A 26,854-nucleotide genomic window follows, 5' to 3' on the forward strand; every position below is an offset into this window, starting at 1 on the left:
CAATCAGGCAAGAAAAAAAAAATAAAGGTATTCAATTAGGAAAGGAGGAAGCCAAATTGTCTCTATTTGCAGAGGACATGATTGTTTATTTAGAAGACCCTATCATCTCAGCCCCAAATCTCCTTAAGCTGATAAGCAACTTCAGCAAAGTCCCAGGATACAAAATCAATGTGCAGAAATCACAAGCATTCCTGTACACCAATAACAGACTAAAAGAGACACAAATCAAGAGCAAACTTCCATTCACAATTGCTACAAAGAGAATAAAATACCTCGGAATACTAACAAAGGATGTAAAGGACCTCTTCAAGGAGAACTACAAACCACTGCTCAGCAAGATAAGAGAGGACACAAACAGAGGGAAAAACATCCCATGCTCATGGTTAGGAAGAATCAATATTGTGAAAATAGCCATACTGCCCAGAGAAATTTATAGATTCAATGCTGTCCCCATCAAGCTACCTATGACTCTCTTCACAGAACTGGAGAAAACCACCTTAAACTTCATATGGAGCCAAAGGAGCCCACATAGCCAAGACAATCCTAAGCAAAAAGAACAAAGCTGGAGGCATCACATTACCGGACTTCAAAGTATACTACAAGCCTACAGTAATCAAACAGCACGATACCTGTACCAAAACAGAGATATAGACCAATGGAACAGAACAGAGGCCTCGGAGGCAACACCACACATCTACAACCATCTGATCTTTGACAAACCTGACAAAAACAAGCAATGGGGAAAGGATTCCCTGTTTCATAAATGGTGTGGGAAAACTTGCTAGCAATTTTTCCCAATGTTTCTGTGCAAAAAACATAAACTGGGTTATTTATTTTCTTACAATTGTGTTGTTTGAGTTCCTTAGATATTTTGAATACTAACCTTTTACATGTATGATTACAAATATGTTCTCCCATTCTGTAGGTTGCCTGTTCACTCTGTTGCCTCTTTTCTTGGCTGTGCAGAAGCTTTATAGTCTGTGTAGTCGCATTTGTCTAGTTTTGCTTTTGTTGCCTGTGATTTGGGGGTTATATCAAAAAAAATCATCTCTGAGAGAATTTTGGGGAACTCTCTAGACTTTCATCCTGAAAAAGAAAGTTTGTATAAAATTACTTGTCTATGTCAGAGGACAAAACATAAGTATATCAAAATGACTTATATAGAATTACTTCATAAGTTTTTCTCTGCATTAATGGTATGTGTGACTATTACAGAATTTTTGGAATAAATCTGCCAATATCTATGAAAATAAAATGTACATATTTTTGAAACTATTATTATTTTTGGAAACGTACAGAAATGAAAACATCAGTCCATAGGGGCATATATACAATATTTACTCCAGCATTGTTTATGGTGGCTAAAACAAATACAAAACAAAACAGTATTCAAGATGAATGCCCAGCATAAGATGAATGAATACGTTATGATATGTCAACATCATGGAATATTACATAGGCACTCAAATACTAAGCAAAAGTTAGAAAGTGGTACTAGTTGTGTTGTTATTGAAAGGTAAAACTAAGAAATGTATAAGATCTCATTAACACAAACCAAAATCTTATATATTTATAATACCTTTATTCATGTATATACCTTTCTTTGTGATTAAACTATTACAGAAGGAAGAATGGAAGCATTCTTCTTCTTATTATTTTTACAGGGGCTCCTTGTTGAAGACTGTCACAGTTAGACTCCCTGGAAAGTAGATTCCGAGATTGAGATTGGCATTCAAGGAGTGAATGGGGGAGTGCTCCTTGTGTCAACCGGTGAAGGGAAGTGTAGGAAGGTCGATCAAGCTTAGGGAGGGGTAGGGCTGTGATGAAGTCTCAACAAAGACCAGTCCCACAAGGCCCTCTGAAGCTAGAATATCCCTGCATGGTTTTTCCAAATAGGAGCAAGGGGACTTTGTTCCCTCACATTCTCTGTATGTTTTCCCCTTCCAGCCCCCAGCATTGACTAGTCATTGGCTGTGGACTGCCCTTGGAAGGAGGTATGATGTCACACCTGAAGCTCTCTTCAGCTGAGGGTGAGACTTAGAAGGAAGGGTTTGCCTGTGAGGTGTCAACTACCAGCATTTCCAGAAGCTGAGGAATAAGTTCTTCAGTCCTGAAAAGGGTAAGGAAATCTAGTTGGAATACCATAGTGTCCTCTAAAGAACTGAGTGCAGAATAATGTGGTTGAAATAGGGGAGAAGAGAGGAAGAGGTGGCCATAAAAGAAAAGAAACAAATAATTTTAATAAAATAATGTAAACAAATGGTAAATCTTACTCTCACTACAAAAGTTATGGAAGTAAGAATACTATGACGAATTCATAGTTTTCCCTGAATAAACCTCCTTCTGAAACCTTTCTCAACCCAGTTTTCTGGGTCATCCTTACTTTCCAATGTACTATATTTTCTTTGACAATACTGAAGAAATAAAACGCTTAGTAAAGGAGAATTGAGATGCTTAAAGGTTTTATTTTTGGAAGTATAAATGGCTGATGGAGGCAATTACATCAGTCTATACACTATGTGCAATATTTTGGCTATGGTAACTGTATTCTCACTAAGAGCTGTATTGGAAGAAGAAAATGGTTGTGGTAAATAGGTGAGCCTGTTTATAATAAATACACTTTGCCTCAGTGTATTACAAAATAGCTCTGAACTACTTTAGCTAGATTACACCCACAGCTTTATAGTTTAATTCATTTATTGAATAGCTATCATGTGCCAGACAGTTTATTAGGCCCTGGGGACTAGAAACTAAAGATGATAAAGATGGTGATTCAGAGCCTGTAGGATAGACAGACAAATAAAAGGCACTCACAGAGTGAAAAGCGTTGTGGTATGGATAGATAAAGTGTTCTGGGAGCTAAATTGACTATCCAAACACAAACCAGAAGATGGTAAGTTGAGGATATCAAAGCTTCTGGGAAGAGGAAATTTCCGAATTATGGGGTGGCTGATAGAGCTGGTGAATAGCAAGGAAGACAACTGGAATGTAATAAGGGCTCCGTCGGGACTGTAAGTAGTTCAACGAGTTACGGTTGAGACTATAAGCAGTGTGGATTAGGATAAAGGCTATTAAGAGATGCCGCCGGAGAACGAGCAGGGACAAGACCATCGTCCCTATACTGACAGAAAACATATGGTACAGTCAAGTGGGATTATTTGAAGAGAGTGTAACAAAGCAGCTCTTTACAAAAGATAGGGAGGAGAGGAGACCAAGAGTTGGATAATTCCTCCCCAGACCTAATGCAGGAAGAATAACCGGGGCTTGTTAGAACTCTGAAACAAAGGGGCTAAGTAGAGGGAGCTGCCTTAGGGAAGGTAGCGCTTCTGTGGAGGGACACTGAACAAAGAGCTGAGAGCAGAAATACCTTGATGGGGCCACAGGGCTCCACAGGGCAGGGGAGCTCATTCATGTGTTCTTGCAGGTCAGCCTCTTGAAGCATGGGAAGAGGTGGAGATGAGCAGAGAGTGGGTCTGGAGAGCAGACAGAGGCAGAATAGACGTGGGAAGACAACCTAAGGGACTATGGCAGTGATCTGGGTGTCTGGGAGAGCAGTCATGGTAGCTGTGTTAGTGGAAAAGATGCAGAGTACAGACACAATCTAGTGATATTTAGAAGGTAAAAATCTCCAGACCTTGGCAACTATTTGCACATGGAAGGGAAAGAAAATTGTTAAGCATGATTATCAGGTTTCTGACTAAATTAGAGGCATTTTGTGAAAAAAAAAATCATTTTTTCTTTTGACAATTGTAGCTTTTTTCCATAGTCCCACTAACTCTTCTTTCAAATCTTCATTTATTGCAATGACCATGCCATCTATGCTTGATCAGTTTCCCTGTGTTACAGAATAAACTCATCTTGTCTTCTTACTCAGTCACTACATCTTCAGAGATTTCCACCCTCAAGTTTCCTCTTCAGGTTCACACAGCACCTTACTTCTTTCTAACTGCCCCCTCCTTTGGATGCAGTCTGTGTGCAATTAGCAATGAATGGAAGTGGCATGCTACCAGTTAGAAGTTTTATGTCATTAAAATTCATTTGTGACATTGAAATTTCTAGGTATGGTTTCTATTTATTTCTATCTTGCTTCTATTTCCTTCTTTATAATTATCCCTCTTGTTATCCAAACGATGTATGTCCTTTGCTCTTTCAAGATTGCTAATACAATCTGTCATGTCTAAGTATTTCAAATGCAGAGTAGCCAGTAATAATATACAGTAGTTCACCCTAAAATTATTCCTCAAACACATTTTGCATGTATCTGTAAAGAAAATGTTGGAAACAGGTCTGTCGAAGTATTCTATTTCAGTGATGGAATAGACTCTCCTGAACTCATACACAGAGGAAAAAATAAAATACCATCAATTATTTTCTGTAGCTATGCTCAAGTGATGACAACTACTTTTTTATTTGACCATATGAATCCAGTTGTATATATATTTCACATGTGACAATAAAATACTAAAAACCAAGAAATTGAACTCAGGTACTGCTGACATTTATAACATTTTTGGTGTCAGTTTTGAAAATAGATCTAATAATTATAGATTTGATATTATATTCCATTAATGATAATAATTGGGTTCATAAATCACATTCTTTATGATAAAACATATTATCTGGTGGAAAAGAAGCATGACTACTTTTAGCTTCACTTTGCAAATTGAAACCATGCAAATGGAAAAACATCATGATTTGTATGTAACCTTTAAATCTTTTTTTTTTTTTTTTGTCAAAACACTAAATACTCTCTTACTTTTGGGAATAAATGTAAAGGAAAATGAAAAAAATAGTAGAAGTGATATTTATTTAGTACACTGTAATTAAAACAGTTGAAACATTAAAAATTAGTGTTCATTTCTTTGAAAAAAAAAAGAGTAGTTTGAACAGTGATTTTCTACTTTTCTTCTTATAACTTAGCACATGGAGCCAACATCTTTTTTATGCCTTGGAAAATTGTCATATTCCTTTCTAAATCTGATTCCATTTCCAGAATTTTATTTTTTGTACTTCAAATGTTGTAAAGTATCTCCAGGAGTTTTGTTAATTGAAGTTTTTTGCTGTCATCACCTCTTTGGGATAGCTTTCATCCTTTTTGTCATAACTGCTCATTTAGGTGAGTAAGTTCTAATAATATTTAGTTTCACTTCCTACATGATTGCTTTTTATTTGCTGCACTTACTTCTTCTGACCAATTCTCTCGTTGGATTATCCATTTTTATAAAATGTTACCTGGGTTTATTACTGGGAAGCAAGGAGACAACTACACACTTTACGGTCTAGGGATAAACCTTGTAACAGATGCATGATGACCAATCTCAGGCAGACCTTGAAAGAAGTGACATGATTAGTACCAGATCATGACCTGCATCTGGTAGTTATATTGTGATTTGTGCGCTGAAGAGCTAGCAGCAAATTGGCTCTTTATGCAATTAATTCTCAGTAAATACACTGTGGTAGCTGAAATTTGTACTGTGTGTGTTATTGGAGTATTGCTGTTACAAAACTAAACTGTATTAATTAAAATTATGCATATTGGAGCAGTGCAAATTGAGGACTGCCTGTAGTTTAATCAATGGCTAAAGGGAGAGCAAAATAAACAAAAATGTTGTTGGGAAATGCCTTAGGATGGATTAAAAGGGATGTCCTCTTCCAATTACTTTTCCAACTTGCTATTTGGATTACTTCTAAATTTAGTGTTGGAACATATAATAGTGAAGTGCAGTATATGTATGCTGTTTAGAAGTAAGAAAAATTAATAGCAGTTTTTAATTTATTTGCTATATTTAAATTTTACTGTTTTTGAGTAGCTAATAAATCAAGTGGTTAACATTTCAGGAGATACTAAAGGCTATACAATGAAAAAGTCTTACTCTGCTCCCTTTCCTACCGTCATTTTCATTGAGGATAACTGACATTATCTTTCCAGAGATAGTTTATGCATATATAAGCAAAAAAATTCACAAACACATTCCCATCACTTTCTTTCCCTTTAAAACACAAATGTAAGCAGCTAATATTTATTGAGTATTTTCTAGGCACCAGATAATGTGTGAACTGCATATGTATTATCTCATTTAATCCACACCATAAACTTTGAGGTAGATTATTATCTAGAGGGAAAAAACTGGTCTCCAGCAGTTTAACTTCTTTTTGTTTTGTTTTGTTTTGTTTTGTTTTGTTTTGTTTTGAGACAGAGTCTCACTCTGTCACCAGGCTTGAGTGCAGTGGTGCATCTCAACTCACTACAACCTCTGCCTCCTGGGTTCAAGCAAATCTCCCCAGCAGTTGAACTTCTTTTCCCAAAATCACACAGTCAGTATGTGGTGGAGTAGCTATTTTCATGTAGGTATTCTGTCTTCTTGAGGGCAGGCTCTTACTGACTAGATTACATTGCCTTTGATCTGTGTATAAGTCACACAATCGCAATTCAGTAGTCCAGCAGTCCTTTTATGGTACTGGAAATTCTTTTTGCTATTTCAGTCTGTGAAAATATGGTGCTTAGGGCATTTGAGAGAAACTAAGGTATTTCCAAAAGCATTAGATATCTTTCTCAGGAGAATATTTGGCCACCATCTGTACTGGGAAATTGGCCAGCTTCCTTGGAAGAAGCCCAACCCTGAGTGCAGAATGCATGTCTGTGTCTGTTCTCCAGAACTGCCAGGCAGTCCCTCTTCTTGCTCGGCGTTGGAATTCCATCTGACACTCAGTACATATGCATTTATGTATGTACAGATACATTTGTTGATTTATTCCTTCATTAACAAGTCTACCTATTAAGTGTTTTAGTCATGCACAATAGAAATATGAAGTTAGGAAAGCTAAAAAACACACCCCAAACCCTATGCACTTTCTGATTTTATTACCTGAGCACTGCTTGACAGTTTATGCTAACAGCCTGTTGTAAGCGGAGATAATACACTTGTCAGTTCTGCTTAGCAATTGTGCATGTTTCCCAGATGACTATTTTCTGAATACATCTCTTGGTGCAGTTTTGGAGGGAGGGGAGAAGTGTCTTGTGAGGGAGCCTTTTTCTCCCTCATGCATTCTTCTCACTTTTATTTCTTGCATTGGAGGTGCTGAATGTTTTCTCTTGCCTTTCGTCAAAGTGCAGAAAGGTTGAAGTTCTAGTTCAAAATTTTAAAAAGTCAAGTCACAGACACACACACACACACACACACACACACACACACACACCCACACTCTTTGTTCTGGGAGATGTTGGCAGGCATTTTAAGGGCTTCTCCAAGGAACTTCTACCCTTTTAAATGAATTACACAAAACCTGATTAACAATCGAATATGAAGGATGATGATTTTTCAAGAGCTACTAGTGTTAGGGGAATATACTATATCTTTTCTGCAAGTCTGAAGGCCTTGGATCTTGGTATTTCTGGGTATTTATGTTCAAAAGTCATACAATCTATCCTAATTAGGCGTTTGGAGTCACTTTTTTCATATGCTAGGTTTTTGTTTAGAAATATACCCTCTGTTTTGCTCAATTCCAGGCACATATCTTTTAAATCATGAAAGCTTCTGTATTTAGTTTAAATTTTAGACATAGGGGAAAGTCTGATTTCCTATCTGTAAAATAACATATTAACTTATTTTTATAATAATACCTGATAAATAAAATTAAAATATTTCTGTATAGAGATAGTCATATCTCAGTCAATTATCTCATTTGATATTTAGAAGTTTGAGTTCACACCATGTAAGCACCCTCAATGTGGTCTCTTCTCATTGAAAAACCTGTCAATTCTTCCCTCTTTTGTGCAAGCTAATTTGGGATAACATATTCTTCCAGGTTGTACCTGCATTCTTTATCTTGTGCTCTGTTCTTCCACGGAACCTTGTTCTATCACTACTGGCCTCTCATGTCTCTCCATTTTGCTGCCTTATTTTCTTAGCCTAACAATATGCATAGCCATCCTTACCCTCTTGCCCCTTCAATTAAAAAAAAAAAACTCGAAGGAGGATTATATGTTCTCCACCTCATTTATTTTACCACCACTCATGAAGTCCCTCTTCTAAAATAACTAATGACTTATGATGGCCAACTCTGATGAATCCATAACCTGATTAAACTCTGCAGCGTTAGAAGTTCTCTCGTCTCATGGCTTGCAAGTCCAGTATTCCTTTTTCTGTATCCTTTCATGAGTTCTTCATTGAATCTTCCCTAAATCTAGAGCTTTTCCAGCTTTCTATATTTCTATATTTTGGTACCTCTCCTCTGTTTCTCTTTTTTCTGTTTCTTTTGCCAGTTCAGCTTTTCCACAGTTTTACTTATCAACTTTATATGAGTAACTTTCAGATTCATTTCTCTGATATTAACTTTTTGAAAGACCCATATCAGCACTTCCAACTGGTTTCTGGATATCATTCACTCACTCACTCATTCATTCATTTATATTCATCATGAACCTACTAAGAGATAGCTACTACGCTAAAGCTATGAAAACAGTAGTGAAGAAAACAAAGACCCTGTAGAGCTTACACTCTAATGAGAGAAGGGAACAAGCAAATAAAAAAGACATCCAGTGGTCATAAGTGCTATGGAGAAAAAGCAAATCAAATAAGAGGATAGAGAGTTATGGGAAATGTAGCCACAAATTTAGACCAATAATCAGTGAAATCTCTACGTACAATGACACTTAATCAGAAATCCAAGGGAAGTTAGAATGAAAACCACGTTCATGTTTGGGGGCAAAGTGTTCTTACAGAGGTAACAGCCTGAAGTCCTGGGAACAAATGTGATGGGAGTAAAGTGAGCAGAAAACATGCTCTCTCCTGCTCTCTCTTTCTTTCTTATCTCTCTCAATATAGAGAAGCAACACAGATGCCCTTGATATTGAGAGAGACTGAGAGAGAGGGAGTGGGGAGAAAGAGAGAAAGGCCTGGAGAAAGAGTTATAATGATACCTCTTTGACCTAACTATTCAGATATATATATATGAATGGTAAGATCATAGAGGTGTCATATTCATATATTCATGTGAATATGACATAGTGTATATGTATATTGTATATATACTGACCTCACTGTTCATTATACATGTGAATAGTGAGGTCAGTATATATACAATATACATACAGTTCATACAATATACAGTATACATGTTTATACAAAAAATATACACACAGTATTATGTTGTATACATATACACATTAGTATTTGCATATTGTATATAGTACATATTTTGTATATAGTATATGTTATTGTATGCATATCATATGATATTATAATCTTACCACCTTTTACACACACACACACACACACACACACACGCACACAGTGTACATATAGAAATATCAGGTCAAAGAAATTTTAGGGTCTCATATCACAAAACACCTTGTGGGCTATAGTAAGGATCTTGACCTTGACTTTTTCTCCAAATTAAAGAAGAAGGTATAGGAGAGTTTTGAGCAGAGAAATACAATAAATGACGTATACTTGCAAAGGAACACTTTGGCTGCTTTGTGAAGAAATGACCGAATGTTCCTAGGTGTGAAAGCAGTTAGACCTGTTAAGAATGTGACATATTTAGACTGCAGAGAAGACTAAATTAAAAAAAAAAAGAATGTGACATAAAATTTAATAATGGAAAAAAAGATGAGAGCTTGTACAGAAGTGGCAATGATGAAGGCTTTAAAAAGTGGAAAGATTCAGGATCTATTTTAGAGGAAAGCCTGAGAGAATTTCCTGAAAGACCTGACTTTGGTATGAAAGAGAGTAGACAAGGATGACTGGGCCATAGATGTTGGTTGAATGGAGTTTTCATTCAATATGAAGCAAAAACTGGGTTGAACAGGTTTTGAAGGCTGGGGATATAAAGAGTATAGCCGTGAACATGCTAAATATGAAATGTATCTATTAGGCATATGAGGGGAAATATTGATTACATATTTAGATATGTGAGTCTGGACTTCCAAGATGAAATGAAGCAAACTAAAACATGCAGTTTGTTAACAAACATATATTTAAATAAAAGTTCCCAGACAGAATGAGCTATGTAAAGATTAAGTATAGATAAAGAAGAGAAATTCAGATGTGAGGGCCGAGCTCTGGGACACTCCAAAGTTTAAAGGTGAGGAAGATAGGAAGAGATTATAAAGAGGGACTGAAATATAGAACAGTACGTGCAGGTTTCAACAGAGAATGAACAAGTACTTCTAAAAAGACTGGGAAATTGACCATTGAGTTTATCAATATGAAAGTCACTATTTTTCTTGACAGGAAATTAAAAGGCTAGTGCAGTGGTGAATGTGGGCTTCCTTGGGAGGTATTCAGAGAGAGCAGAATAAGAGGTGGAGATAGGAAGAAGAGCAACTTTTTCATGAAGTTTTGTTGTACAAGGGAGGTGAGTAAAGGGGAAGAGCCTGGTGTTTCCTGGATGGAATGTGAGTCCAGAGGTGCCACTTTTTTTTTTAAGGATAAGGAGAAATAATGCAGTATTTTCATTCTCATGGGACCAATTGATAAAGAGGGCAAAGCTGATGCAAGAGAGACGGTAACCTTCGGTGTGATAGCCTTATGTCCTTGCCTATGTGGGAAGGTTGGGATTGAGGACATTGGTTTTAAGGAGGCAACATTGATGCAACAATCATTCTAGCAGAACAAAAAGCTAAGCGAACACAGATGTAAGCAGATGATTAATTCAATGATGAAAAAATGTGAAGTTCTCCTTCATTACTTTTAATTTCTCAGTGAAGTAAGTGGATTATCAACTGACAGTGGGGAGGGAGAGGAGATTTGGAGATTTGAGGAGAAAAGAGTATCTGTAAAATAATTATCTAAGAGAGCAACTATTGAAAGTTTTTGACAGAAACACAGAATTAGAAATAACACTGTCCAGGATGTAAATACATAAGAACATGCACGCACACACACACGCCCTGAAACAAGAGTTTCAGGAGATACTACCCTTCTTTCACTTACTGTCACTTCAATTCTCCTCTATTTTATTCACAAAACATGAGTAGTGACTCAGTACACAATTTCATGACACACTAACAGGCTGCAATGTGCAGTTTGAAAACCATTCATCTAGAAAACTTAAAGAGATTTTTGTATAGAAATATAACAGGATTCCTGAGCAGCAAAATAGGCCTACTTAAGAATAGAATGTGAAGTGAGAATGATCAGCATAATCAACTAAAATCATTATGCATTTCCCATCCCTAATTATTCCTCCTGCTGAGATCTCTATTCTCAAGTCTCCTATTCTTTAGCAACTCAAATTTCAGACCCACCACTTTTTCTCCCATATGTCACTTCTTTAGATTCATTCATTAAATTGATTGCAAAATTAAAATGATTCTGCCTCTAAGCTCTCACCAGAATCTCTTTCTTTGTATTTCCATTGGCTTTACCATAATTCTAGCCTTTATTGCTTTTCTCTCCATCTTATATTTTGTTTTTTTGTCTTATTATAATAATAATGGCTGTTCATTATAACAAACGTATTTTTTAAAGACAAGTAATTAAAGAAAATAACCACAATCTCACTATTTAAAAGAATTTTCTAGCTCCGCTTGTTGGTATATATACTTTGTCATTTTATATATATTACATATATATATATATATATATATATATATAACATATATATGTAATATAATTTGTCTTATAATTGTACATATAGAATTATATAATCCCATCTTGTAGTATTCCTCATTTTTAACATAACACATTGTGACTTTTTATCCACATCATAAGGTGTTTGGCAAAATCACATTTAACAAGCTACAGAGTGTTCTGTTTATTAATCTAAAACACCAAGCGTTCAGTGTTTTAATCTAAACCATTTTGTTGAATTTGTGCAGTAATATGCATGTACTTCTCCGGTCTTGGACTATAGGGTGCACAATTTGTCAAGAACCTCAGCTGCTGTGCTCTGAAATGGATTCATTACTTGGTTTGCTGCAAGTCCATACTTCCCAGTCAATACTTAAATACAGTTAAGGTACTTAGGCTCATTCCTGGGAGATGTGGGATTCCTCTGACTAGTGACTTTGGCTTGAGATCTCCCTGACAGCCTTGCAGACTTTTCCAAAGAACCACGCACAACTTCCCATCTTCATACCCTGGGGATCAGATCTGCATGAAGTCTGAAGGCTCTCCCTGCTTCTCCCATTTGCCCCTTTTCCATTTCTCTGAGAGGTCTATTTCCCCTAATTTCTTGTACACTTAACCCCATTTTGGCATCTATGTCTCAGAAAACCCAGACTAACAGAGATATTTAGATTGTTTTCAGATTCTTATTCTGTATAACCAGACTAAGCTTCTGAATGCTCAACTTTGAGAACAGTTTTCTTTAGTCAAGAGCCTTTGAAGGTATTGCCTTTGTCCACTGAATTAAGCCCAAACCCTTCTTCCCTCTATACTCTGCCCTTGCCCATGTTTCCAATCACCCCTCCGTGTTCTAGTCTACTCCAGTGCTGGACTCTCCCACTCCTCACTTCATGCCTAAAGAGAACATCTACCTCGCTAGATACCTTCTTTATTCTGGATCCCTTCTTGACTTTTTTTTAAACTTCCATGTTCGTTTCTCTTCATTTCAAAGACTATAGAGAGGTGTTTTATGCAGTGTTTTCACTCTTCTTGGTAGGTTAAAAGAGACTCATTGGTGAGGGATATAGAACGTGGAATCAGATCTGCTTTGTTATATTACCAACGTTAAAAGAACAAAACACTGAGATTGCATATGTTTGGAAAACACTGAGCTAAACAAAAATAATTTAAGCATTTATACTTATTTTTAATCACAAAACTTCTCAGAGCACTTAAAATGTTAATACATGCTGTGATTTTCCAGGGCCAGCACTGTTAACTTATGTCATTTATCCCAGATTTGACTACAAATTCTTTTAAAAAACAAAGTACCGCTTCTTGGAACACAGGGAAAAGCCAAAGCTGTCATTGCATTTTGCATGTTTGATTTTCACAGTACTAAATATTCTTCACTTACGGTTATTTGTATATTTTTATCCATTTTTCTCACTTTAGCGTTTTGCATAAGATATTGAAAATAGCAGGCACTTGTCGAATTAAAAATCATGGAATTTAAGTGTAGGATCATGTTCTGATAATACTTGGCAATTGGAGAAAGTTAGTTTGCACCGTTTTTCAGTAGCTTTTTGGAGTCCTTTTCATACCATAGTTATGTGGGCTTTGAGGCTGGGAAAATAAGTATCTTGGTGCTTACAAAAAGCCCTTATTAAACATGGGCAAAACATTTTTTTTTTCTAAAAATCACTTTATTGGAGTAGTATAACAGAAAGAAATATAAAGATGGTAGTGATTTTAAGGACAAGACAGCAGGAGACATCTGACTCTGGTCTACCCATTGACCTGGGAGGAAGGCAGCCCCTGGCTTAGTTCTGCTTGTTTTCATTTCCAAGAGTATGTTTATCAAAAAGGTACTCAGCCAGGCCAGCATCTGGGGCCCCCATCTTCACTAAGTTGTGCACGTGGTCACCTAGTTCTTTGATAGACTTCACCTGCTCATTCAGGTAATAGGTTTCCAGGAAGTCGCACAAATGGGGGTCACCTTTGTCTGAGGCCAGAGTGTGCAATTCCAGCAACGACTGGTTCACATTCTTTTCCAAGCGCAGCGCACACTCCATGGCATGCAGCCCGCTTTCCCAGTCGTCCTGGTCTGGCTTCTTAATGTCCTGCAGGCAGATCCGGCCCCCTCGCTGGTTCTGCAGCCTCATCAGCTTCTCTGCGTGCGCAGTCTCCTCCCGGGACTGGTGAAGGAAATACCTGGCGAAGTTGTTCAAGGCCACATCATCCCGGGAGAAGTAATAGGCCATGGACAAGTACACGTAGGACGCATAGAGCTCGAGGTTGATCTGGCGGTTGATGGCAGCCTCCGAGTCAGGATGGAAATTCTGGCGCACCCGAGAGGGGCCGGCGGCGGTCCCGGTAGGGTAGCGGGAAGAGGCGGCTGCGGCCAGTGGGCGGCAGGGGGCGATCGGCCAGGGGTCCGAGGGCCGCCCCGGGGTCCAACGCAGCCGGAGCGCGAAGCAGCGGCGCACGGAGCGCAGAGACGCCGGCGAAGGGCTGACGTGCCTGGAGAGGAGTCCGAAACAGGACAGCATGGCACCGCCTTCTGGAAGTGGGGAAACTGAGGCCCGGCCCTCTCAAAGCGCGGTCAAGCACTCGGGGCCTCGAGTCTGAACTAGAACGCGGGCCTAGGCAACGACGGCTGCATCACAGGCCCCTTCTCTTCCAGAGTGGCGAGATTCCACGCGGAGAGCGCCGGGGATCCGTGTGGGTCCCGGCCGAGAGGGAGACCAGCGCGGATGCCCCGTCACGATTCCGTGAGCATTCGCCCCCACCATCGACGCGAGATGTCTGCTCTTCGGCGTTTGTCACTTATTTCACCTGCTTTTAAAAGGCTGCCAGGAGAGTAGGCACTGGGACTTCCCCAAAATGGGACCAAGCTGCACTCCCGCTTCTTCTCTGACCTTTTCATAAGGACCAAGGGCCTGGCGGGCAACACAGTGAAAAGGGTGAACCAAAAGTCATCAGCTTACCTGTGAAAGTAAAGGTCTACATCCAAAGCAGGTGTACATAAGTTAACTGGTTACTTAACTTTTAAGTATGGAAACAATTGCCGGCATAGTGGGCAAATTTTTAAGACTGTTTCTTCTAAAATACATGTATAGTTTACTTTTGAATATAAAATGTATCTTCATTGTAAAGAAATAGGATACCACAGAAACCCTAGGAGGAATAAACTGCCTCTGAACTCAAAATATGTTACTTTCCCATCTTCTATTAATGCAGAGATTATATCCTTTTAGAAATGGCTCTTTAAAATGAAACTTTAAATAACATTTAGTGTTAAGATAATATTTACATGAATGTTGTAGGGTACTGAAAAGTTAAGGATGAGCTCACAGAAGAAAATGCAAAACATTCCCAATTCGTCTTCTGCCTGGAGATTACCATTGTTAAAATGTTGATGGTAATGCTCAGAGGTTTTTTTTTAAAATGAAAAATGTGTTTTATAGACACACAAAAATGAATATACACATATAAAAACAGCTTTATATAGAGAGATAATTGACGACAATAAACTGCAGATGTGCATATTTCATGTAAATAGGGTCAAGTATGTACTCCTTTTTACCTACTTTCTTTTACTCAGGATATATTTTAGGATCCATGCATACTGTAACTTGTTTCAGTAGTTCCTTTTATTGCCGAGTAGTATTCCGTTGTATGGATATTCCACAATTTGTTTATCCTTTCTTCTGACAATGGATATTTTGGTTGTTACAGTTTTGTCTATTAAAATGAAACTGTTATAGATATTCCTGTACAAGTCTTTCTGTGGTCAGATGGTCTCATTTCTCTTGGCAAAATACCTTGTAGGAAAAGCTGGATATGATAGATGTATGTTTAATTTTTAAAGAAATTTCCAGACTGCTTTCCAAAGTGATTATGCCATTTTACATTCCCATCAGCAGAATGTAAGAGTTCAAGTTTCTTAACATTTCTTGCTTACACATGGTATTGTCAGTCGTTTAATTTTAATTAAAATTTAAAAATGTCTAATGAGTGTGTACTGATGTTTCAATATGTTTTTAATTTGCATCTCCATAGTGATTACTGATGCTCAGTATGTTCGCACCTGCCTTCTGTCAACCACATATTCTTGGTGAAATGTATCTTCAAAGCTTTGCCCATTTATATATTGAGCTATTTGTTTTTGTTATAGTTGTTTGATTCTTATGGTTGTCATCTGGGTCTTGTTATCGGTACTGCTTCTATTCAGGTCTTCTTTGTGTTATCTGTATATTATTTTCTCTATGTTACTTTCTTTTATTTTCTTGGTCAGCTCAGATTGTCTTTCTAGGTTAGTTGCCTCACTTGTAAATTTAGGAAACCACTTAACTTCCCATGAGTGGTTGAAATAACTAAATAAGAAAATGCATACAGAGCATTTATCACAGTGCTTGACACAGGATAAGCACTTGGAATACCCCTTAATAGTTTTTATTGGATAATTCCTGTTTAATTATTCAAAATTAATTATCTGAATTATTCAGTAAGCAAGTATTATTATTGTTGAATATGAAAAGACCTTTACAGTTTACAAAGGTTGTTTACAGATATTGTATTGTTGCTATTATGTATGGATAGTGAGGTGAAAATTCTTATATTCTATGGGAATGTCAAACTTGTAGTTTAGTAGTAAGCTCCTTGCTCTCAGATAACTTCTTAAAAGGTACTGTAAATAAAAGGGATGCTTAAGATCTAGTTGCTCTTAAACTTTGCTACTAGAAGGTGATTGGTATTAGCCAAGCAATTTCTCACTGGTTTTCACTTCTCCATAGTCATCTTTACTTTTATTTTCCCCTCAATTTTTCTCTTCCTAAAATGTAGTTCCCTGAAGAAAAGTTATAAAAATGATTGTTTAGAGTAGTATTAAATGCTGACTGCTGCTACTAGCATTTTAGGAAAATTGATGCTGTTCATATAAATGTTTATCCCCTGGGTAATAGAATGCATAGACTAAAAAACAAATGTAATACATGAAATGCAATGCAAAAATGCCATTAAACACAATTCACACTTAAGTAACATGTTAATTTGTCAAAAATATTCCTTCTTCCTATTACAAAATTTGTCATATGATTTGCTAGACTTAAAAAATACAAGAATGTGATATGTCTTATGTTTATCTTATGGGCATTTTTGATTTCTAGCATTTATAGTAAAATTAATGTTCTAAAAAAAATACAAACCTAGATCATTGCCCACCACTCTTCACAACTCATTTCTTTCTTTTTTTAATTAATGCCTTTCTCTCTTTCCCCAAAACACTAATCTTTCATGCTTCTCTGAATTTCTGTCTGAATTTTCTCTCTGCTTCTTCACTTTGCACCTGGAACTCATCCTTCCAACCTCTTTTCCTTCTTTTATCAAATATATTACCTTTTCTGTAACATCTTATATAGCATCATTCAGAATTAGTCATTACTTTGTATTTGGTGTCTTAATACTTTGCTTATATCAGGAGCATATAGTATTGCTATAATTCCTTGTATATACATGTGTAAATATGTGTATATGTGTGTGTCCTTAAGGCCAGAATCTACCACTTATTCATTTTTAAATCCCCAGGCCCCTACAGCTTAACATATATTAAAAAATGAACACTCATAAATGCTTTAAAAATGTCCAAATAAATTAGAATAGAAATTCTTATTTTGTATAGTATACCAGTTTAGCCTAATGCACTTTTATAAAGTATATCAGGAGAAATCTTTACTTTAAATTATTTGAGGCTTTGCATAAAATCTCTGTACTTAGAGGTATCATCTCCAAAGGAATAAAAATATTTACTCATTTCTCATTTGTAGATATATTAGGCACTTATTGATGATATATGTGAAAATACTTTATCAAATGGGAAATTAACTATATGAATGTGGATTTTTAAATTAAGTCATGTTTTGGTTTATGTAATATATAGATTACATTTTATTATATTAGTTACTTGAAAGCACTTGATTTTAAACACTAAACATTTTTTAGAATTTACATACCTTGGAAAATCTTTGAAGAATATGTGACTCTTTTATGTTAATAGATGGGAGCAGAGTCATGAACAATGAAGAAAAAATGTAGAAACTAACTTGACCCCTTTATATTTGCATTTGTAATGAAGACATTTATCTCTTTTTCTCATTTTTTAAAATCTCTCTTTTATATAACAAAGTTAGTCATGTAAGCATCTCTTCATTTTTATTACTGACCTTGGTCCCTTCTAAAATTACTTTGTGTCAGAAGCCTATAATATGATGAAGCCAGGGTGGAGATAGGTTCATTGATCACTATGGATTATTCACTTGCTCTTAATGGAGTATTTGAGGGTTTTGAATAGAAAACAATAGAGAGTTTGTTTTCTATTTTTGAGGAAAAGAAAAAGCGTGTAATGTATATATTGCTCTTATATCACTAGGAAATCTCTCAGAATTCTGAAGAGAGTGGTTGGACTTAGCTATGGAGTACTTTTCTTTGCCTTATTCTGGGGTCCACTGAAAACTGGGAACCTTTTAGGTAAGAACCATAAATGAGTCAGAACCAAACTCCCAAGTGTAGTACATATTGCCTTTAAAACCAAAAAAGGTCTAGCAAATTTTGCTTTATTCATTCATTTTCTTCATTTTAGGGATGGAAGTACAAGGTGCAATAACTCTTTACCTTAAAAGAGATATTAACATTCCCTAAACCATTGGACTCTTAAAACTTCACCAAAATCCCAGTCTTTGATTACCTTCCACCATCTTAGCTGACTATCCAGAGTACTTTTTCACTTATCAGATCTATTAACTTAGTGCCATCATTCCAATATGGTGGAATGTTCAAATGAGCCTGTTGTCTTTAGATTTATAATGACAGAGAGAAGGCACATTAGTGTATCTCTAGAGCAAGACTGTGACTATACACTGCTGCCTGTCCTAGATGGATGTAAACTACCTCATATGCTCCTTCCTAATGAATACTGGAAATTACATATGGACCTGGATCAAAATTCACGTACCACGAACTGGAAGCATAGTTGGTCTGTTTTAGTAAAGATGTCACACCCAGAATAACAGTTGTGATTTTGGATACTACTTGGACCATCTACTGTGCTTCACTAATATTCTTTTTTTTTTTTTTTTTTTTTTTTTTTTGCAGAGTTTGGATTGGTGAATTAAATGATGATAGAGTGGGAACCAATGCCCCTGCCTCATTTAAGTCTTTAGGAGTAAAATTAGCCTCTGCTATTCCAAATAGGACGTGGAACTAATTAGTCTGAAGAACTTTGATAAATGGGAAGTTTCAGGGGCTTTTTCTTGAGTTTTCTGTGGAAGTTTTTACTCCATATGTCAAGGAATCAATGTGAAGGTCTGCTAAGTATATTCATTCCAATTATGCATTTAGGAACTGAGATGATGGCAACTGGTAGGGCATGGATATACTGCATCCATAGTGAGATAATGCTGGGGCAGGACTTCATTTGTCACATGTCTTCCTCCCTCTACCCTTATTGTAATAGTGGGCTGTGGTGGTGCTTTTGGGTCTCTGGATATCAGCATCAGTTGGACTTTGTATCCAACAATTCTCAAAGAACTGGGTACTTTTCTTTCTCCAGTGTATTATTACACTAGCAAATGTCCATAGATCCTTTTAGGGAAGGTAAGAGTTAATTAAACCTGCATATACTTGCAATCCCAGCACTTTGGGAAGCTAAGTAGGAAGGATTACTTGAGACCAGGAGTTTGAGATCAGCCTGGGGAACATAAGGAAACCCTGTATCTCCAAAAAATAAATAAATTACCTGGTCTTGGTGGTTATGTCTGTGGTTCCAGTTACTTGAAAGGCTGAGGTTGGAGAATTGCCTGATCCCAAGAGTTCAAGGCTGTAATGAGCTGTGATTGCACCATGGCACTATGGCCTGGACAACAGTATGAGATCCTATCTCAAAAACAGGTGAACAAAACAGCTATAGCTACTTGCTGTAGAGTTGCAGGGTCATTCTACAAGATGACACATTTTCTTTTCTTTTTATTTTTCTTGCTATATCTTTTTTTTTCTTTTTAAAGAATTTTATTTATTTAACTTTAGGGGCATACTATATCTGGCATTTCTCCTCATGTCATCCCTCCCCACCTTCCCCTCCCTCCCCACTCCCTTAACTGCCCCCAGTGTATGATGTTCCTCTCCCTGAGTCCACGTGTTATCATTGTTTGACACCCACCTATGAGTGAGAACATGCGGTGTTTGGCTTTCTGTTCTTGTGTCAGTTTGCTGAGAATGATGGTTTCCAGATTCATCCAAGTCCCTACAAAGGACATGAACTCATCGATTTTCATGGTTGCATATATTCCATGGTGTATATGTACCACATTTTATTTGTCCAATCTATCGTTGATGGGCATTTGGGTTGGTTACAGGTCTTTGCTATTGTACACAGGGCTGCAATGAACATACGTGTGTATGTGTCTTTTTAGTAGAACAATTTATAGTTCTTTGGGTATATGCCCAGTAATGGGATTGCTGGGTCAAATGGAATTTCTATTTCTATATCTTTGAGAAATCACCACACTGTCTTCCACGTGGCTGAACTAATTTACACTCTCACCAACTGTGTAAGACTGTTCCTATTTCTTCACATCCTCTCCAGCATCTGTTGTCTCCAGATTTTTTGATGCCTGCCATTCTAACTGAAATGAGATGGTATCTAAATGTGGTTTTGATTTGCATTTCTCTAATAACCAGTGATGATGAGCATTTTTTCATATGTTTCTTGGCCTCATATATGTCTTCTTTTGAAAAGTGTCTGTTCATATCCTTTGCCCACATTTGAATGGGGTTGTTTGTTTTTTTCTTGTATATCTGTTTTAGTTCTTTGCATATTCTGAATATTAGCCCTTTGCCAGATGGGTAGATTGCAAAAATTTTCCCCCCATTCTGTTGGTTGCTGATTTGCTCTAATGATGGTTTCTTTTGCTGTACAGAAGCTCTGAATTTTAATTAGGTCTCATTTGTCTATCTTGGCTTTTAGTGCCATTGCTTTTGGTGTTTTAGTCATGAAGTCCTTGCCTATGCCTATGTCCTGGATGGTTTTGCCTATGTTTTCTTCTAGTGTTTTTATGGTGTTATGTTTTATGTTTAAATCTTTAATCCATCAGGAGTTATTTTTTCAATTGATATATCTGAGTATGAGAACTGGCTCATGTCAAAGTCCAGGTGCAATAGCTCATGCCTGTAATCCAAGCACTTTGTGAGGCTGAAGGGGGTGGATAGCTTGAGCTCAGGAGTTTGAGACCAGCCTGGTGATGTAGGGAGATCCTGTCTCTACTAAAAAAATCTACAGGAATTGGGTCATGTCTGGAAACTAGACAAGTGATGATAAATTTCAATTGAGGCAGCTAGCATCATCCATTCTGGACCTCTTTTTATCATGTATCTCAAGCTGACTGCTCATTTGTCTTGCCACTAGCAACACCATCATCGATAGACATTACCATAGGTGTTGTCAGGTCAATGCCCCTAGTTGTCATTTGATCTGGCTATTGTGTTAAGTTCACTTTACCTTTTTTGTTGGTTAGATGCTGTTATCTGGCCTTGCTATTCTGAATCCTGTCATACTTACTGAGGCTAAGGGGCCTAGTTCTATATAACAGCATCTTTAATAATCAGTCCTGGTGTATACAACTGATCTTCTGAATAATGTTGGTGATTCCCTCATTATCACATTCATTTTTGCCCTGTGTAAACTGTGTACTCTGGCCCTCTAAGGAATGTAGTCATCTGGTGGATTCTTGGATCTTATATAGTAAATCCATTCCAGCATGCTCATTTTCTGAAGTTGATCTCTCCCTCAATTCTGCACAGGCAGTTTTGCTATTTCTGTATCATTTAACATGTAGTATCAGTTTTTTGAAGATTTCAAAGAGCCAATCCAGCAGTGTATTAATATTTTCTCTCGGGACTTTTGTCAGGGAATTAAATCTTTAGTCATGGGAAAAATGCCCCCATATTAACAAAACCTACTTTTTTTTTTTTTTTTGAGACAGAATCTCACTCTGTCACCCAGGCTGGAGTGCAGTGGCACAATCTCAGCTCACTACAACCTCTGCCTCCCTGGTTCAAGTGATTCTCTTGTCTCAGCCTCTCAAGCAGCTGGGACTAAAGGTGAGTGCTACCACAACTGGCTAATTTTTTGTGTTTTTAGTAGAGAAGGGGGTTTGCTGTGCAGGTCAGACTGGTCTGGAATTCCTGGCCTCAAGCAATCTGCCCACCTCAGCCTCCCAAAGTGCTGGGATTACAGGCATGAACCACCATGACTGGCCAATTCTTGCTCTTATACAATTTTATATTCCAGCTCCTCCCCATTCTGCCACAGTTTACATTTTCAAGATCCACTCCCAAGCATTCTGTCTCAGTTGATGCCATTGTATATTAACCAGATTTGTAGCTCCCTCTAAGTATAAACCTTCCATTTCATAGCAGGGTCAGCATCAGTATTTCTCTGTTGGGCCATCCTTAATGATTGATGCCCAATTATTGATGTCAGAGTGTTCTGGGTGGAATAATATTCCCCCAAACTTCATATCGATCCAGAACGTGTGAATGTAACCTTATTTGAAAATGACAATCTTTGCAGATGTAATCAAGTTAAAATGAGATTACTGGTTTAGGGTGTATACTAATTGAATGACTGATATCCTTATAAGAAGAGGGAAATTTAGACAGACACATAGACACAGAGGGGAGAAGGCCATGTGAAGTCAGGGGCAGAAATTAGAGCAATGAATCTTCAAGCTAAGGAACACCAAGGATTGCCAGTAACAATCAGAAGCTAGAATAGGCAAGGAAGAATTCTTCCTTTGTGTCTTTGGAAGGAGGATGGTACTGTCAATAGATACATTGATTTTGGATTTCTAGCATTCAACATTGTAAATGAATAAATGTCTGTTGATGTAAGCCCCCTAGTTTATGATAGTTTATTATGACAACCATAGGAAACTAATCCAAGGGGCCTGCAGGGGAGATGTGGATCAATTTTGGGGAAAAGCATTGTCCCACTGGGCACCAGACTCGTTGATGCCTCTGCCTAGTCTCTGGAAGAGGTGGAGATGGGCTTGTTTCTTCCTTCCAGCAAGAAGCAGTGGATCACTTCTGCAAGTCAATATGGTTCAATAATAAGCCAATAAGAAAATCAGGCAGTTGAATGAACTTAAATTCATTTTACACAGATGTCTCTATTCCAAGTTTCAGTCTTTCTCTATCAGAGCCATAATTTTGGTGGAGGCAATGAATTCAGCCTTCAGTGAAATTCTCCTGCTTTTACAATCAAGTCCTGATATGGTTTGGCTGTGTCCCCATCCAAATCTCATGTTGAATTGTAACAGTCTCCACATGTCAAGAGCAAGGCCAGGTGGAGATAATTGAATCTTGAATCATGGGGGTGGTTTCCCTCATAGTGTTCTCGTGGTAGTGAGTAAATCTCACAGGATTTTGTGGTTTTATAAATGAGAGCTCCCCCGCGCAAGCTCTCTTCTTGCCGCCATGTAAGATGTGACTTTGTTCCTCCTTTGCCTTCTGCCATGATTTTGAGCCTCCCCAGCCACGTGGAACTGTGAGTCAATGAAACCTCTTTCTTTTTTAAATTGCCCGGTCTCCGTTATGTCTTCATTAGCAATGTGAGAACAGGCTAGTAAAGTCTTGTGTCTTTTCTTCTGCTCAAGGCTGCTCTCAGACTCCAGGACAGGGATTTGCAAATTTCTTCAGTACACGGCCAGACAATAAATATGTTAGGCTTTGCAGGCCATACAGTCTCTGTTGAGACTATTAAACTCTGCCATTATATGAATGCAGCCATAGTAAATGAATAAGTATGGTGTGTGCTAATAATAATAATGTGTAATTTGTTTAATAAATTGTATTTGTATATACTTGAGATTTACAACATGGTGTGATGGGATACATATAAAGAGTAATATGGTCACTATAGTGAAGATTAACATATTAAAATGTCTGTGATCTCACACAGTATTATTGTGACCAAAGCAGCTAAAATCTACTTAACAAAAATCCCTACTGCAATATAATTGTATTAAGTGTAGCCCTCACGTCGTGTATCAGATCTCTAGACTTGTTCATCCTACACATCTACTTTGCATCCTTTGAACTGCATCTCCCCATCTTTCCCCTCATCCCCCCACCCCTGGTAACCACTGTTTTATTTTCTACACCTGCATATTTTACCATTTTTCTCTTAGATTTCACATATAACTAAGATCATGCAATGTTTTTCTGTGACTGACTTATTCCACTTAGCATTTATAAAAACAATAGGGGATCAGATCTGGCCTAAGGTCTGGAGTCTGCTGAATCCTGCTCTAGGACATGAGGGTCCCTTTAAATTCCACCATGGGGATATTTCTGATTTTCATAACATTAAGCTGATAAGTAACAGAGCCTGTCATTTTCTTTTTTAAGACATTAGTTTCACCTAGTTAAAAGCAATCAATTACACATTTTCACGATAGCACTAAATCAAGACAGATGCTGCCCAAGCCAGGGCATCTCTTTGTGTCTGTCTGTTCCAATTACATAGGTGAACATTCTAGTAAATTCAATGCCACAGAATTCTAGAAGCTATTACACTCCATTCAGCTTCAGTATGGTGGAAGGGAGAGATGGTATTTTATTATTTGCTCAACATGTGATCCAGCTCCTGAATTTCATCTTAAATTTGCTTCTCAGGAACACTTTCAGTAAAAACTGTTTTAGGTTAAATTGGTAAGCAGACCTTGACAAAAAGACTCATTCACAAGTTACTTATTAAGGAAGTACTGCCAGGGGAAATCAATAAGGAGCTAGAGGAAGTAGGAAAGGAGGAAATAATAAAAGGGACTGATTTCAGCAAAATTCAATGAATATAAAGATGACTTGGATGTGCAACCTGTGCAATTGCACAGGGACCTTCACTCAGAAAAGTACTTGGTTTAATGTTCTGCTATGTCATGAAATTCTTAAACTATCTTTGCATTTGTATGTGATTAGTTTGATGGAACAATGGAGCATGCAAATGAGCAGAGGAGAGAAGTATAATTTATGTATTTGCCATTTCTTGCCTCCCCATTCATATGTAGCTTTTACAGGGGTGGGTTGTCTATGACTGAGTACATCAGGGTGCCAACAGCTCCCAGAAGCTGTGCTTTCCCTTCGAAACAGTACTTAACTGAGACAGCAGAAAGAAGTCAATGGCATTCTAAGACACACAACCAAGGAAACATTATTCTTACTAGTGTTACCTCCCTGTGTTAGTGACTACTTATGCCAAGCAGCCCATAGTTCATTTTCTTTTTACTCCTTCCTTCTCAGTAAGCCAAAGTTAGTGTTGATAGAATGTGAGCTTATCAATAAATGAAAGGAAAACACTTCTGTTACGTTTTGTAGTGTATGCACTGTTTTGGTAACAATGAAATACATGTGCATGTACAATCTGCAAAATACAAATTCTGTAATTAGAGATTTTGCATATGAGTTAATTGCTTTTATATTGGTATTAAAACAGGCATTGCACAATCTAAAGACAAATGGTGCAATACAGGCTTATGATTTAAAATTTTAAGTTTTTTTAAAAACTTAGAATGACATAAAATAGCAAATAAAAACATCATTACAAAAGAGTTCGTAGAAGAAAAGAAAACATATATTTTAGAACCTCTAACAGCACTTTGTTCCTGCTTTTTGAAGAAGTAGCCACATATCTTTATTTTGTACCGAATCCTGTATGCAGGATAGTATCAGTTGACCCCACAGGGAAAATACGGAAGATAGAAAGTCAGGAGCTCAGAAATTGTCCTAAGATGGAGCAACGGAACTGGGCTTTTATATTCTTGCACCAGCCACTCGTCGTCTCAGGACCACTCTGGAGAGATATAAACACCCATGTTCTGTTCTGGCTTTCATGTCCTATCAAAGCAGTTCCAGTAGTGTGAGGACTGATTTCCTGAGTTATAACTTCTCTTGTTAGAAGTAGCATGCAGAGAAGTGGGAGAATGGCATACAAATAAAAACAGAGGTTCTCGGGCAGAGTACTAACATCTACTCACTTGTTGCCTGGCCTAAGGTCCTACTGTGATCAGCACAGGATCCCGTAGAAAATAGATGGAGCATGTCAATTAGAATTCTAGAATGGCTTTATAAAAGGATTGTATACAAATGTATGTGAAGGGAGGTCAGAAAACGTAGTTGAGTGGCCTGGAGTTAGTCTCAAGGGGAGGTGTTATCAGAACCCAGGTGAGAGTGAGCTATTCAGAGACAATCATATAGAGAAGGAGTAAGGGCACCTGGTCAAGGAGCAGACAGCACCTTAGGAAACCTTGGAGGAAAGAATTTCGGAGAATGAATACTCTGGCCTCTTTCTTCCCTTGGATCTCTTCTTAGATTGAATCTAACAGGAAGCCACAAGGTAGTGAATTCTTAGTTGCAGTGAATTCATATCAGTCCCTGGGGAAGCAAAAATTAAATTATTCCCATTCTTTAAACCTTGTGGCGGTTACTATAGTCCTGCAAAATATATACTCTGTTGCTGCCTTGTGGCTATTCTTTTGCTCCAGCATCTGTTACTCTCCTCCAACCAGAATATGTTCAAGTCATTATGAACTTTCTTTTAGACACCTTAAATACCATTTGTTCCTTTCCCACAGGCTTCTATATGCTGTTTTCACTACCTGGATCACTGTGCCATCCAGAACTAATCACAGAAGGAGTGTGGTCAGAGGATTACAAAGCTCTTTCCCCTTCTATGTGAAATTATGACCACCAGTTAACTGCCTGGCTCTGTTAAAATGTGGAGTCTATTTCTAAACAATCTTGCTTATGGAAACATTACCCTTGGTTGGCAAAGTAATATTGGGCTTTCCTGAGTGTGTAACTCTTATTCTTAGGTCTATTCTTCATGTGGTTATTGTAAACTATGGAATTGTTATAAGAGAGTAGCTCTTGTCAGCTATGAGGCTTTCCATCTAGGAAATCATCTGTATTTATTTTATGTGGATCCTGTCTCTTGGCATTTGAGTTGCTACATAGGGGAGGAAATCACTTCTGGAGAGCTATGTGGATTGCTGTATGAAATACTGCAGGTGTCCGCGTTGATGAGGAATGTTTGGTACTGTGCTGCCAGTAAGCTGCAGTTCCTGTTTTGTGTCTTTCTTAGTGGCATGTGCTAGTGTTGTAAGTTTAAACGTTTAGTTGAACTCCAGAGGTAGTTGCTGCAGGGAATAAAAAAGTTAGAGTGGCGTTATCCTCTGAAAGCTCCTATGCTG

At 37.5% G+C, this 26,854-nt stretch overlaps 1 protein-coding gene and 1 long non-coding RNA gene across 2 annotated transcripts in view; one reads left to right on the forward strand and one right to left on the reverse strand.

Annotated features, from left to right (window-relative positions):
• LOC141580570 (uncharacterized) overlaps positions 1–26,854 on the forward strand; it is a 609,954-nt gene that overhangs the window by 105,100 nt on the left and 478,000 nt on the right. The window contains exon 2 of the long non-coding RNA XR_012512812.1: positions 21,590–21,707. This is a non-coding gene — a long non-coding RNA (uncharacterized LOC141580570). The remainder of the gene's footprint in view (positions 1–21,589; positions 21,708–26,854) is intronic.
• Positions 13,240–14,183, reverse strand: FTMT (ferritin mitochondrial). Its single transcript, XM_003920662.4, has one exon. The coding sequence runs from the start codon at positions 14,102–14,104 to the stop codon at positions 13,376–13,378; it is 729 nt and encodes a 242-aa protein (XP_003920711.1). The 5' UTR covers positions 14,105–14,183; the 3' UTR covers positions 13,240–13,375.

This window comes from Saimiri boliviensis, chromosome 1 (genome assembly GCF_048565385.1).
Source record: "Saimiri boliviensis isolate mSaiBol1 chromosome 1, mSaiBol1.pri, whole genome shotgun sequence".
NCBI lineage: Eukaryota > Metazoa > Chordata > Mammalia > Primates > Cebidae > Saimiri > Saimiri boliviensis.

Bases quoted from the DNA above. Each gene is read 5' to 3' on its own strand.
- FTMT (XM_003920662.4), bottom strand. From the start codon at position 14,104: ATGCTGTCCTGTTTCGGACTCCTCTCCAGGCACGTCAGCCCTTCGCCG.